We start from the raw sequence: 14,468 nt of genomic DNA on the forward strand, positions 1-14,468 counted from the left end.
AAACAGGTCGATACAGCTTTGATGAGAGAGAAGGAAGGCAGTTTTAAGACACCCCCCACTTGGGCGTTTTTGGGCGCCCCTTGGTTTGCCAGATCTGAGAACAGACATGAGGCGAGGACTTACTTCTGACTGTCCTTCTTCACCCACAGAGCCACCGCTGCCTGGGGGAGAGGCTGATCCAGGAACAGCATCCTCATCACATAGTTCTTAGCCAGAGAGGGGAGTTCCCTGTAAAGACCAGACACAATAAATAACACCACACAGGCCTCCAAATATACCTCAGTATGTTGTTCATATAAGGCAGTATCACACCTGTAGACAGCCAGGCATGTCGCTGGATGGTTGTACAGTCTGTCCAGGATCTCAGGAGTCAGCTCTTTCAGGTATTCATGAAGGTTCTTACACTGCAGCTGCACGCGCAGCTTCATTATCTGCAGCGGCACAGAGCAAGGTCAGTGAACGCACCACGAGAGAAAAACACAACTAGGGTTTTGAAATCCATTAACAAGAGACTTGAAATGCATGTTTAGTAGGCAGCTGCAAGAGGAGGAGGTGGACAATGAGCAGGAAGAGGAGAAAGATGAAGGGGAGGAGGATGAGGATGAGGACAAAGACCAGGAGGAGAAGGAGGAGGATGAGGACAAAGACCAGGGGGAGAAGCAGGAGGATGAGGACAAAGACCAGGAGGAGAAGCAGGAGGATGAGGACAAAGACCAGGAGGAGAAGGAGGAGGATGAGGACAAAGACCAGGAGGAGAAGGATGAGGATGAGGACAGAGACCAGCAGGAGAAGCAGGAGGATGAGGACAAAGTCCAAGAGGAGGAGGAGGAGGATGAGGACAAAGACCAGGAGGAGAAGCAGGAGGATGAGGACAGAGACCAGGAGGAGAAGGAGGAGGATGAGGACAAAGACCAGGAGGAGAAGCAGGAGGATGAGGACAGAGACCAGGAGGAGAAGCAGGAGGATGAGGACAGAGACCAGGAGGAGAAGCAGGAGGATGAGGACAAAGACCAGGAGGAGAAGCAGGAGGATGAGGACAGAGACCAGGAGGAGAAGCAGGAGGATGAGGACAAAGACCAGGAGGAGAAGGAGGAGGATGAGGACAAAGACCAGGAGGAGAAGGAGGAGGATGAGGACAAAGACCAGGAGGAGAAGCAGGAGGATGAGGACAAAGACCAGGAGGAGAAGCAGGAGGATGAGGACAAAGACCAGGAGGAGAAGCAGGAGGATGAGGACAGAGACCAGGAGGAGAAGGAGGAGGATGAGGACAGAGACCAGGAGGAGAAGCAGGAGGATGAGGACAAAGACCAGGAGGAGAAGCAGGAGGATGAGGACAGTGACCAGGAGGAGAAGCAGGAGGATGAGGACAAAGACCAGGAGGAGAAGGAGGAGGATGAGGACAGTGACCAGGAGGAGAAGCAGGAGGATGAGGACAAAGTCCAGGAGGAGAAGCAGGAGGATGAGGACAAAGTCCAGGAGGAGAAGGAGGAGGATGAGGACAAAGACCAGGAGGAGAAGGAGGAGGAGGAGGACAGAGACCAGGAGGAGAAGGATGAGGACAAAGACCAGGAGGAGAAGCAGGAGGATGAGGACAGAGACCAGGAGGAGAAGGAGGAGGAGGAGGACAGAGACCAGGAGGAGAAGGATGAGGACAAAGTCCAGGGGGAGAAGGAGGAGGATGATAAAGAGTACAGAATAACAATACAAGACTTTTAAACTTCAATGTGATTCTAGTTTAAATCAAACAACATCAACACCTCTTTTATTACCATGGCAACAAGAATAGAAGTCCCACGCAAACAATGCGGGGTCATTTCTTTTTTTTTCATTATAATTAAAATTGCAGGTAAACTCCTGCAAAATGTCGAGATTGCACGAATAAGTCAACTCATGTGCAGACAACATGCAAACAATTTAACTGGAGATCTGACTTTTTCCAAATTGTCGGTGCTTCTCGATGATACGGATCCTCAATATGACTCAGAGAGCAAAGGCTTCAAACAAACACTTAAACTTCTGTATAAAACACAATATTTACCGTTAGGATGCAGATAAAGTTTATAGGAACTCAAAAGTTAATTTTTTAAAGCGACAGATTATCTGCATTGTTGTCATCCGGCACTTCTCTGAGGATGAGATAGAGCGAACATGCTTCCGGGTCAGATGGTGATACGAGCGCTCTCATTGGTCCTCGTCTTGTTCGACTCTTTATTTTTTTTTTTTGTAGCGATCGTTTAATGCGCTGAACTCAGTATCGCCCTCTGCTGGATAAAACTGAAACTTACTACTCGCTTGTTCTGGCCATAGATCGTGTAAAGATCGGGTTATTAATGATCAGAAATTGCAGGTAAACTCCTGAACACTGACTTAATGGCACAAATACGCACGGAAACTTCAACGTGCATGAGTTTAAGTTGTAATGTGAAGTTTTGGTTTTATTATTTACAACCTATGATTCGGGCAAATGTATGTTTAGTACAAACCTCATGCAAGGGGGGGGGGGGGGGGCTTAGTGAGAGTGGGGCCAAGGGGTCCTTAAAAAAGGGAAGAATGAGGCCATTTTCTGCATGTTCTAACATTTATAGTTTTTAAGTCTGAGGTAACTTTAGTTTAATCGTGCAAAAGTCCTCAAGTCCTAATTGCTTCTTTTTTTTGTAGTTTTTTTTTTATCAGATCCTTTCCATACTTGTAATATAATTTATCATTACTACATGCTCCAGCCCCCCCCCACTTTAAATGGGCATGAGGCCTGTGGTCTTTAAGACATGTCAGGAGTTATATTCATATTTACAGTCTGTGGATACCACAGATGGAAGAAGATGTACTTTACTGATCCCGCAACGGGAGAGAAGAGAGGATAATAAGAAAGATTAATTAGGACACACGTTATGAGGACGCTGAACACAGAATGAGGAAACACACAAAGCTTAAAGTCAACATGTACAGAGGCTCCGCCCTGGGTTGGAGTCCGACCCGTGACTCCTTTCCTGCACGTCTCTCTCTCAGGTTTCTGCCTCTATCCACTGTCCTCTCTCTAAAATAAAAGGCATTAAAAATCAGAGCGAACATCTGAATGGGCTTCATTTGAAGAATGTGATTTGAATGAACCGACTTCATCAAACAGATTTCCACTAATGTTTTAATTCATATATATATATATATATATATATTTATCTTTATTATTTCAAGACATCACGTAAAAATGACAGCTCAGGATCCCATGCATGTTTTTATTTCCTCTTGTTTTGACTCCTGTAACTCTTTGTACTCACGTCTTCATCAACACAGTTCACTTTACAGTTTGTCCAAAAATGCAGCAGCCGGACTTCTCTCCAAAACTCAAAAAAGAAAGAAACCACATCACTCCTGTTTCAGCTGCTGCAGGAGCTACTGATTGAGGCTGTTTGTTCAGAAAAGATGTCTGAGCGTATTTTCTTTTGCTAGTTCTTTGAATGGTACATTTAATTTAGCATAATGAGCCGTCTTACGAAAAGCAGTGGCAATAAAAATATATGTTCTTACGACTCGTTCAAAATGTGACGCTCACAGGAACAGATATTCTTTGGGACCAAAGATCCAAAAACCTTTCTGTCTCCAGAGATCAAACATCAGATTCATTTTTAACTGAGAAATCTTTTCACAGATGAGAAGAGTGCCAAAAAAAGAGAGATGGCGAGTTGGACGTCTTCTCAGGAGTCCTCCTTCTCTTGATACCTGTGAGACAAATACGAAAACAATCAGAGGAAGAGCCCGCGGGAAGACAAACAACACACGTCGTGTTCATGGTGGTTACCTGCAGTGTGTACAGGTGAAGAAGACCGTCTGTCCCTCATCAGCTGATCTCATCTGCCTGGTGTGATAAATCATCCCCTCTTTGTTACAGCGAGAGCAGCGCCTGTCGATCTGCAGGGAGGAGTTCACCTCGTTATCACGGAGCACACACACACACACACACACACACACACACACACACACACACACACACACATAAACGAGGTATGAACAAGTACAGAAACATTTTTTTTTTAAAACAATCTTACCACAGCTCCCTTCAGCTCAGAGTCGTCCTCGCCCTCCAGAGACATGGTGGACTGCTCCACGGGGTTAAAGACCACGGTGGAGCGGATCTCCTGCCCGGAAAACTCTGGAACATAAAACACATCAAAAGGTAAGAGGGACGTTTCTGCTGTCATCAGTAAACAAGTAAACACACAAGCAGTGTCGTTGTTGTTGTCGTCATCATGGGGGTCACAGTGGGGGAAATGTTGGGCTAACAACCCACGGCCCCAACAGAAGAAGAGGGGCCTGAAATCAAATCTATAGTTTTGGTTTAGATTTGTGTCCAGGTACAGATTTTGGGAAGTCCAAGGCAAAAGACGATTGGCTCTGTGGTCGTCGCTCAAACATGACGATCCTACGCTGCACTGTGGAGTGAGAGAGGCTCCAAGATGACCGATCTCAGGGTCTTGTGAACAAAGACAAGCCTGACATCGTCTCACCACGTGAATGCTTCTACCATCTATGTCAATTTATCATCCAATAGAAATGCAGCATGAAATGACACACTAACCAGCTGATCATTCATGCTTTTTTTCTTCTTTTTTTTTTTGGAGGGGGGTTATGTTAATATCTCAGGGTTGGCTGAGGCCGTGGTGGAAGGGGCCCAGAAAATCGTGGAGCCGCCCTGAGTGTCAGTACCTGCTACAGGGATGGAGAAGGAGCAGCGAGGGCATCGGACCACGTCCTGCACTCCGGGGAGAGGAAGGATGTTCCCACACTCCGGACAGAAGTTTGGGTCCCCGGCAAAACACGACATTTCTGTTACAAAGGAACGGAGCATCAGTACTGTCACTTTAAGAACTCATAGCAGGAACATGCATTTTTATTTTATTTTTGTTTACATACAAGTCATGACTATTCTTTATCATTTCAACCCTAACACACCAAATCACAGTCACTATCCATCAGAGCTTTCAGAATCAGGCTACGGGGGTTGGGAAACGGGTCGCTGGTTCAAATCCCGGTGCGGAACAAGTGTGGTAGCTGGAGAGGGGCCAGTCGTGTTCACTGTGGGCAGCCCCCTCATCCTGACATCTCTCCATGAGTGCATGTTGTCCACGGGTATGTGCATGTGTGTAACATGTTCAACAACAGTGCAAAACAAGTAGTAAAGTAAAAATAATTATACATTAAAGATAATCTTCTACTTTCAATGATGACTCACCTGTTTAATGCGTTAAACAAACTTTAAGATCCAGAAATAATCCCAAACAGCGAGAATTTAAACTGCATTAGCTTCTGTTGTTTCTCGAAGAAGAAGAAAAAAAAAACACAACAAGCATGGTGGAGTAGCATCCGGGTACTTCCACTCCTCAGGGTCGCTCACTCTTAACGTCATTAGTATGCGCAAACTTTTACTTTTACTTTTGATCAGACGATGCGGTTCGTTTCTCTGCTTCGTAGTAAAGGTAGATTGTTTGCCTCAAGTTTTTTATAAACCCACAGCACGAGTAGCACCTGCAGTAATGTGACTGTCACAGTTTAATGTCAGAATATTTGCCCGTAACAGGTTAACGAGGCGAGTTGGCGAGTTGTTTGTTAGCCGTGAAGCTAACTGGAGCTAGCTGTGACAGGTGACTATGGTGACTTAATTCACTACTTTTATTTTCCCGAAATAAACAAAAAAAACAGACAAATAACGCGCTCTTAACCGGAAGTATTTTAAATGTTAAGCTTTATGTTAAAAAATCGCGATACTTTGCTCATGAAACGATTTTATCACGATTTATCTAAAAAAAATAAAAAGAATTTATTTCCTAATTTTTTTTAAAAACAAAGATTGATTGAAGTCAATTTTTGAATGAACGCTGTTTTAATATTCACTCTCAGAAAATAAAAAAAAAATCCTCCTGGTTCCTTCTTTGTTTTAAGGAATATTATCAGGGATGAAAGTAGTTTAAAATCAACAACAACAACAACAACAACCTTTATCACTTCATATCTTTCACCTCTCCTCAGCTTCTTACTCACCATCTCACCATCTAAAAAATAAATACATGTTTTAAAACCTGTTTGGAGTCAGAAGAAATGAGAAACTTATCCTGCTACACATTTTACTTTGCAGATTTTGCAACCAGCTTCTGCCACAGCTCAGGGAGTCAGAGAGGAAGCTCACGTTAACTAGCAGTAATGAAGTGCCTGCAGTCTTTGATGATTAGAATCAAGAAATGACCTGACGTTGGGGGGCTGGGACGTAAATTCTTGCGACCATGGCATTGGAACGGGGATCAATATTGTCTTGCGTCCTTAAATTTCTTTGAGTATCGTAACAACTTTTAAAATTCTGGTGTTGTGATAACTCCTTTAAAATGTGCTTTTATCCATCTTTTGCACACTTCACTGCTTTTTTACCATAATTCTTTATTTATCTGTCATACTATGCACTGGCAGAGCTAGTACTTTGTACTGTTATCTATGAGTAACAGCTACTTATGCACATGGACCATCCATACCACTTTTTTTTATCCTGGCTATGTATTGTGGGCTCATGTTTTTTTGTATGGGTGGGATATGTATGTATATATGTGTTGTGTTGTGTGTTTGTATGTAAGCTGGCTGCTGGAACATCTACATTTCCCTGCTGGGATGAATAAAGTATATCTTATCTTATCTTATCTGGTGTATTTTGCAGGTGAGTCAGAATGACTGAGAACGACGTGGACAGCGATCTTCTGAACGAGGTGGAGGCCGGGGGTGTCGGGGATGTGGGGGGTACAGGTGAAAGGTTGATGGGGAAGGAGGGGGCGAAGGGTTCCTCTGTGTCCACCCACTCCTCTGGATTCAGAGACTTCCTGCTCAAACCTGAACTTCTCAGAGCCATTGTGGACTGCGGCTTCGAGCATCCGACTGAGCGTGAGTTCCAAGAGGAAAAAGACATGCCTCCTGTTTGGATTCACAGTAATAAATCAATAATGAGACAGCTGTATGCTCCGCCTCCAATAGAGACGTGTTATATATGTGTGTGTTTGTGTTACAGTGCAGCACGAATGCATCCCTCAAGCGATCCGTGGGATGGATGTTCTCTGTCAGGCCAAACCTGGGATGGGGAAGACTGCATTGTTTGTTTTGGCCACACTGCAACAGCTGGAGCCCGTCACTGGACAGGTGAGTGTCCTCCTTGTTGCTGTCTGAAGATCGTCTCATGCACTTCAGTTTGATTTGATCTCTAAATCGTCTGTGTGAGCGTGCCCTCTTATTTTGTCCAGTTTTAAAAAACAGACGAGGAGAGAGAAGGATTATTAATGAGATCGAGTATTTTCATGCACACAGGACTAGCAGTAATGTGCTTTGCGGAGCGTTGTGTCCAGGTTCTACCTGTCCGGCCACTCACCCTGAATAGACACATGCACCTCTAGTTCTTATAACAACACGTCAACTGAGTCTCATTTCACAATGAACCAGAAACAGAGGTTGTACAAATGTTCAACATCAAGATTCTGCACATTTAGAAACAATAAAATCCTTGTTTTGTTTTTTAAAGATCCAATATTCTCCTCATGTTCACCTGTCCTGTCGTCAGACTACAAAGCCTCTAGGGCAACTTTGCATGAAACCTCCTTATTTATCTGATACTGACGTCAGTAAAAACTCTTATTTCAGCCTCTGTCTGAAACAGTTGTCTCTGAAAGACTGCCCTCTCTACATGACCACTCTCTTCTGATTGGCCAGCTCTCTAGAAGCCTTCCAGGTGGGGCCAAATGCTGCAGGGCTGCCAGGGGAGGGCTGCTGTCCAGTGCTGAGAGAAGAGAGTCTATGTGAGAGGTTTTCACCGGCTTACGTAGAGGCAAGAAATTCTTGGTTTCAAACCGGGGAACCATCTCAGATTTGCAGAACGAGCCCTTTAGCGCGAGAGAGAGAGCAGCAGTCGTGCATTGAAACTCACAGGTTGGCAAATACTGACGTTTACATTAAGTCTTAAAAACAAGAAATGACTCAATATTTGGGGCCTTCGACTTCTGTTGTTGTTGCCGTGGTATCTCAATCATCGTATTGAAGCTGAACACTCTTCGTGGCAACGGCACACAAATGCAGATATGCAGTACGCTAAATCCAAAGCATGTAGTGTAAAGTCAGTGTGTGACCTTGCACTACATGCGTCATTTAGCTGACTTGTTTTGCATGGAGCTCAGTACTTCTGGAATCAACCTTCATTAAAGTCTGTGATCTAACTCTTCCTGGTTAAAGTACGGCTCAGGATATTGGCTGTAACCGTTGTTGTTGTTTTGGTTTTCTGCAGGTTTCTGTCCTGGTCATGTGTCCCACCAAACAGCTGGCCTTTCAGATCAGCAAAGAGTACAAGAGGTTTTCAAAGTTCATGCCCACCGTGAAGGTGAAACACAGTGATCATTCTGTGCAGCCTGAAACCTGTGACAGTCTCACAGCATCTCTAATGCTGTTTGTGTGTCTGCCTGCAGGTGGCGGTTTTCGTCGGAGGTTTGTCGAAAAAGAAAGACATGGAGGTGTTGAAGGGGGGAAGTCCTCACATTGTGGTGGGGACGCCGGGCAGGACGCATGCTCTGATTCGAAGCCAGACCCTGAACCCGAGACACATCAAACATTTCATCCTGGACGAGTGCGACAAGATGGTCCGACAGCTCGGTCAGCTCTTATGTCCTCGAAACATTCATGTCCTCATTTATTCAGGTAAAAGTCAGCCTGTATGTCTGTGGAAATCCTGATCCAAGTCCCTGTGCTCTCCTCCAGACATTCTCAGAGACATCCAGGAGATTTTCCACAAGACCCCCAAAGAGAAGCAGGTCATGATGTTCAGCGCCACCCTGAAAAAAGAGATCCGCCCTGTGTGCACAAAGTTAATGAAAAATGTAAATACAACCCCCCCCCCCACCACCACCACCACCTTCATCTCCCTGTGCTCCGTCTCTCCTCCTCTCCGTGCTGCCCCACCCGACGGAGCAGCGAGCAGAGGTCTTGTCGCTCTGCAACCTCCATTAAAAATAAACACGAGCAAGAAAGAAGTGTAACTCCGGCTCCCTCTCAGTGTGTGGAGAGAAACGTCTGCTCTCTGTGCCAGAGCTGGGCCTGAAGCGGTCTGACTGCACGCTGCATCCCTCTAGTTTACCCCCCATTAAAGATACAGTGTGCAACTTTTGTCCCGAGGCAGGAATCCTGTACCCTAAACACAATGTCCAGCACGAGTCACAGAACTCAAAGACGCCTTCAGGAGAAAGTTTGCAACCAGAAAATCACCTGAAGTTCCATCTGCCTTTTTCTGTAGGAAAATTACTGAAACTGTTTTTCATTCTTCATCACTAAACCAGCTATCCATCAGAGGAGATGTGCAGATTGTTTTAGTGTGAGCTTCAATCCGGACATTAGGTCGTTTTTTGAAACAAGACATGAAACAAGTGTTAACAGAAACACGGCAGGAATCAGAGGCAAGAAAGAAGCAGCTACAGCTGCAGTGTGAATATGTCAGAAAAGTCAAAGTTAGTGAATTTCTTCTTCCAGTTATTACAAAGTCGGAGGTATTAGACTGTCGGGAGGACAGAAAGCAGCCAATAAGATGAAGATATGAAATGCATCATCCAGATATGCAGATCATGGGCTGTAAATCTGAATCCTCTTTCGTGTCCTTTCTTTCACTCTCTGACCCCCCCCCCCCCCCACCGGCCCCCTCCCTCTCTAACCACGTACCACCTTCTGTCTGCTGCAGCAGATGGAAATCTCTCTGGTCGATGAGACAAAGCTGAATCTTTACGGGCTGCAGCAGTACTACGTCAAGCTGAAGGACAACGAGAAGAACAGGAAGCTGTTCGACCTGCTCGACACTCTCAAGTTCAACCAGGTACTGAGTTCTGGACCAGTCTGTCATACTGACCAATCACAGCGGCTCTTAGACAGAGGTCTCAGTTTCAGCCCTGATTCTTACTTGTTCACTGAGGGTGAGACACATGTTCATTATTAACTTTATTTCCACAGCACACAGGTTACAAAGTGTTTAATATGAGCTCAGCCCAGGTGATCCCGGTCTGTGAATTCATATATATGTGTAAAACACAGTCAGACATGCAACACAGCGCTGCGCTCACGTCCAAAGATGGTGCAGAGGTGGGATGGTGCAGAGGTGGGATCCCTTCGATCAGGAGCAGAATCTAAAGTTAGAAGGAGGACATACTGGCTGCTGCATTGTTGTCAGAGAAGCCAGCACTTCAACATAGCATGTTTCTTTAATGTGTGATCAGATAGTAAGATCACTTTATCAGTTCACTCACTACACATCTTACTGATTGGACCTTTAAACACTTCATTCTGAATTTATTTTCCAAAGCTTCTTGACTTTGTGATAGTGTCGATCATCAGAATCACAGATTGTATCGTAAAGTATCCAAGTAATAAAATGTCGACATCCTAAGAAGTTTCTGACTGACAGTTGTTGGTTAAGTTGACATCAGTCAGTCAGAGGAGCTGAGCTGAATAGAGAAGAGGACGAGTGTTGACCTTCATCTCTTACCTGACTCTCTGTGTGTGCGTGTGCGTGTGCGTGTGTGTGTGTTTCAGGCGGTGGTCTTTGTGAAGTCGGTGCAGAGGTGTGTCGCTCTGGCTCAGCTGCTGGTCGAGCAGAACTTTCCGACCATCGCCATCCACAGAGGGATGCCTCAGGAGGAGCGGTAAATATCAAACAAATGCAGAAAACCCAGAAACAGCACGGGCCGTGATGTGACTCGAGAGTGATGGGAGGATAAAGTCAGGAGGGGATTCAGAGATGAGCTGAAAGTTCTCTCTCTGTTTCAGTGTTCCTCCTTTGATTCCAGCAAAGAGGAAACAAATATCGACTGGGACGGGGGTTGATTGAAATGTTAAGATATCTCCAAAACAGTAAAGAAAGAGTGTCACCTTTGTCAATGTTTTTATGCTCTTGTGATCATGATAATAATAACTTTATTCATACAGCACCTCTAAAAACATTAAAAAGTTTAAGAAGTGCTTCAACAGACAAAGCAAAGGCAGGAAAAAAAAATAATACGACCTGCCAGAGAGTAGTTTATGAAATCCATCAAGAAGGAAAGAACAAAATTCAGATGCACAAGGTCAACCGCCTCTCATAGAGGATGATTTGAATGTTATTATTTATTCACCTATGAAATCAAAAGTTATGCTTTTGAGCCTTAAAAACCTGATCCCCCTCCCCCCTTGTGTTCAGTCTGTCTCGGTATCAGCAGTTCAAAGACTCCCAGAGGACAATCCTGGTGGAAACAAACCTGTTTGGACTAGGGATGGACATCGAAGGAGTCAACATCGCCTTCAACTACGACATTCCAGAAGACTCGGACACGTACCTGCACAGGGTGAGGCTGCAATCTAAAATGAGATACGACACCAGTCACATTCAAGTGACTTCAATACCTGCAACAAGATGGAAGTCCTCCACGCCCAGTTGGCCCAATATCGGGTCGTTTCTTGGCAAACTCCTGCATGCTGACTAAAGTGCACAAACACGTTGGTATGGAAACGTTGCCAACATGTCCTCCCTGTCTTTCTCTCGCGGCAGCTTACGGTTAAAAGAATGTCTGAAAAGCAGTTTTTGGTACTCGTCATCATGAAAATAACACATGTATCATTTTAAAACACCTGGTATCAAAAAGTCTCAGGACTTAGCAGGAGATACATTCACAGCGGGTTTCACCTGCATCTGATATTTGTCCACATTAACAAAAACATGTATCCGCTGTGCGTTGTTGCAGGTCGCCTGTGCGGGTCGATTCGGCAAGAAGGGTCTGGCCATCACGTTTGTGTCCGATGAAAGAGACGCTCGAACGCTCAAGAACGTGCAGGACCGCTTTGAGGTGAACATCAGAGAGCTGCCGGACCAGATCGACATCTCCTCCTACAGTAAGTTATTTCTGATGATGAATTTAAAGGGGAATCCGTTCTACTCCAACACGCCAACAACTCCCGTAGTCTGAGAGGGGAAATGATTGCTTCTGTCAGCGGAGTCTGGTGTGTGGTTTTTTTAAAGGGGGGGGAGGGGTATAAAGTAACCTTAGCTGAGTTCATTAACAGTGCTCTAATCTTACCCTCTCCTCTGTGTGTGTGTGTGTGTGTGTGTGTGTGTGTGTGTGTGTGTGTGTGTGTGTGTGTGTGTGTGTGTGTGTGTGTGTGTGTGTGTGTGTGTGTGTGTGTGTGTGTGTGTGTGTGTGTGTGTGTGTGTGTGTGTGTGTGTGTGTGTGTGTGTGTGTGTGTGTGTGTGTGTGTGTGTGTGTGTGTGTGTGTGTGTGTGTGTGTGTGTGTGTGTGTGTGTGTGTGTGTGTGTGTGTGTGTGTGTGTGTGTGTGTGTGTGGCTCGATAGACGCGCTGCAGCTCTTCTGACTGTGTGTTGGTACTTTCACTCTGACGTCGGATGATGCTGGCCATCTTCATCTACCCGGCCTGCCACACCGTTACAACGTTTCCAGACGATTTTCACAATTGCCTTTGTTGAAAGTTGTGTTGCAGCTCCCCCTGTAGGAGAAACCAGGAACTGTGACTGTTTATAATATATGTTTTTTCATATAAAGGGGACATATTATGAAAAATCCACTTTCACAGTGTTTCTGAACATTTATTCGGGTAACCTGAGTGTCTACCGACCCACAAAATGAGAAATAAATCCATCCAGTCCTTTGTTTGTGATCTGTATAAGTCTTACAACACAAAGAAAAATGCTCCGTTTATAATTTGCTCTCCTTGTGATGTCACAGATTGATTCTGGTAAAAAAAAATCCCTTCCCCTCCCCTGATATCTCCACCCATGGACTCCACCCCCAGCCTAGAGGAAAACTTTTGCGCAGGTCTGACATTTTTATTCTCTCTAGTGAAGGAGTGATGTCTACTGGGAAAACTCGGGGGGGGGGGGGGGGGTCATTGCATTTAAAGAGACACACACACCAAAACAGAGCGTTCTGAGAGAGCTGGTTTATAGAGGGTCACAAACCTCCTCTGGTGCTTGATTCATGTTATATTTTGACCAAAGCACAGCACAGATGTTTCATTTAGACCACAGGAGACTGTTTGAAAAGGTGGAGAAGGAGCATAATATGTCCTCTTTAAGTTCATTATATCAGTATTTTTATATATATATATATATTTATTTTTATATACTGTTCACTGTGTGGATTAATAAATCTGTTTTTTGCCTGATAATCTCCCTGTGATTTTTTAATGTATTTTAAAGGAGCAATATGTAACTGACACCTAGTGTTTAAAATGGGTACTGCAGTCCAAATTCAAAACATATAGCGAGCCGCCTCCCCCTGCTCTAAATTGATGCTCACACAGGTTGCCATGTCGACGACACTGAAGTCAAAAGAACGACCCCCGACCTGTGGAGCAGGAACTCACTCGTTCATGTGAACACGGCGTGACTGTTTCATGATTTCCCACAGTGAACGTGTGCTCCAACAGCTCCTCTGACATGTTTGTGAAACAGGATGTCGATCAGGACTCCTGACAGGAAGAGGAAACAGAGAACTGCTGATGTCAGCTCACTTTTTTTAAACGCGTCAGTGTTTTTTTGTGTTTTATCTTTCTGACCAGATAACGCTTATCTCCTCTTTTCTCTGCCTTCTGAGAGCTTTTACTCTGAGCAGGTACTGATAGATCCTCTTCATGGTTTTCCTGCTGCAGCTGCTGTTGTCACCTCTTCAACTATGAATGTGGAGAAAGAAAACACATTACATTCGTTTAGCTACTTTCACTTTTCTGTGCAATCTGTCGTTTGTAAAGGTCTTTGTTGAGTCGATAATCGCACCGACCCACAGGTGAAATGAGTGTTTTTTAAATCTGAGATCACCGATGGAAGCATTCTGGGTAAAGGGTCATTTTTCGTGTCTACCTACGTAGACTGAACATTTCAGCATGGATACTAACTTCCTGGTTTTGTGCAGTATGGTTTGGTCGATCCTTTCAGGAAATGAGTCGTGTTTAACACCCACAATGCTGTGCGAAATTAAATGTAAAATATCACTTCACATGTGCCTCCAAATAAAAAACAAAAACCAGGATGGATGCGGCCCGATCGGGTAACGCGCCTTTCAAATGTTAAACTGTTTACATGCTATGTGAAGTTTTGTATTATTTACTGAGCCATCGTGCAGATCACATCTGAGGCGGGCTAATGATGCCACGTCCACACTGAAGGAATCAGATCAAGTAAGAACAGATATCGGCCTACTGAACAGTACGTCCTAACAGGATACAGCATGGAGAGCAGGGACTGTCTACGGTCAGATGGTGTGGGCAATTTGCAATTCAGAAGAACCCTGAGTTTGTTTTTATCAGTCCGAAACTGACAGTAAAACTCATTTCATGTTATGTTGAGCATGTTGAAAACATTGACTTGTGTTAGCTGATAGCTTAGCCTTTGACAACCATCGCTCCTCTTCGGCGTCCAAATATGATCCCATCTGGCC

The 14,468-nt window shown here is 44.7% G+C and overlaps 3 protein-coding genes across 5 annotated transcripts in view; 1 reads left to right on the forward strand and 2 right to left on the reverse strand.

The window, feature by feature from the left end:
• Positions 1-2,178, reverse strand: part of gtf2h4 (general transcription factor IIH, polypeptide 4) — an 8,164-nt gene extending 5,986 nt beyond the window's left edge. The window contains exons 1-3 of the mRNA XM_020646647.3: positions 2,039-2,178; positions 313-431; positions 124-228 (exon numbers count right to left, since the gene is read on the reverse strand). Of these exons, the coding sequence (XP_020502303.1) occupies positions 124-228; positions 313-428 (221 nt within the window). The 5' untranslated portion in view covers positions 429-431; positions 2,039-2,178. The remainder of the gene's footprint in view (positions 1-123; positions 229-312; positions 432-2,038) is intronic.
• Positions 2,179-3,160: 982 nt separating this feature from the next.
• polr1h (RNA polymerase I subunit H) lies at positions 3,161-5,376 on the reverse strand. The gene is made up of 5 exons (XM_020627837.3): positions 5,225-5,376; positions 4,699-4,818; positions 4,041-4,144; positions 3,794-3,903; positions 3,161-3,714 (listed from the first exon to the last, which is right to left on the reverse strand). Exons 2-5 carry the CDS (start codon positions 4,814-4,816, stop codon positions 3,690-3,692), a joined length of 357 nt encoding a protein of 118 aa, XP_020483493.1. The 5' UTR covers positions 4,817-4,818; positions 5,225-5,376; the 3' UTR covers positions 3,161-3,689.
• A 38-nt stretch (positions 5,377-5,414) lies between these two features.
• On the forward strand, positions 5,415-13,200 carry ddx39b (DEAD (Asp-Glu-Ala-Asp) box polypeptide 39B). 3 transcript variants are annotated; one of them, XM_020646615.3, is made up of 12 exons: positions 5,415-5,468; positions 5,570-5,633; positions 6,692-6,912; positions 7,037-7,164; positions 8,297-8,389; positions 8,475-8,658; positions 8,764-8,882; positions 9,734-9,865; positions 10,579-10,688; positions 11,222-11,366; positions 11,763-11,910; positions 12,368-13,200. In XM_020646615.3, the coding sequence occupies exons 3-12, from the start codon at positions 6,702-6,704 to the stop codon at positions 12,385-12,387; spliced, it is 1,290 nt and encodes a 429-aa protein (XP_020502271.2). In that variant the 5' UTR covers positions 5,415-5,468; positions 5,570-5,633; positions 6,692-6,701; the 3' UTR covers positions 12,388-13,200. The 3 variants fall into 3 exon arrangements, with proteins under 3 accessions (XP_020502271.2, XP_020502273.2, XP_065804009.1); XM_065947937.1 differs by having other exon boundaries at positions 5,451-5,468; positions 5,570-5,642; XM_020646617.3 differs by having other exon boundaries at positions 5,430-5,633; positions 9,737-9,865.
• Positions 13,201-14,468: the final 1,268 nt, after the last annotated feature.

Source organism: Labrus bergylta, chromosome 19, assembly GCF_963930695.1.
Source record: "Labrus bergylta chromosome 19, fLabBer1.1, whole genome shotgun sequence".
NCBI lineage: Eukaryota > Metazoa > Chordata > Actinopteri > Labriformes > Labridae > Labrus > Labrus bergylta.

Coding starts and splice junctions, on each gene's coding strand:
- polr1h (XM_020627837.3), bottom strand. CDS start 4,816: ATGTCGTGTTTTGCCGGGGACCCAAACTTCTGTCCGGAGTGTGGGAAC. Junction 4,145..4,698: donor CTTCTCCATCCCTGTAGCAG/GTACTGACACTC, acceptor TTTATGTTCCAG/AGTTTTCCGGGCAGGAGATC. Junction 3,715..3,793: donor TTCACCTGTACACACTGCAG/GTAACCACCATG, acceptor TTTGTCTCACAG/GTATCAAGAGAAGGAGGACT.
- ddx39b (XM_020646615.3), top strand. CDS start 6,702: ATGACTGAGAACGACGTGGACAGCGATCTTCTGAACGAGGTGGAGGCC. Junction 9,866..10,578: donor ACACTCTCAAGTTCAACCAG/GTACTGAGTTCT, acceptor TGTGTGTTTCAG/GCGGTGGTCTTTGTGAAGTC. Junction 11,911..12,367: donor GATCGACATCTCCTCCTACA/GTAAGTTATTTC, acceptor GTGGCTCGATAG/ACGCGCTGCAGCTCTTCTGA.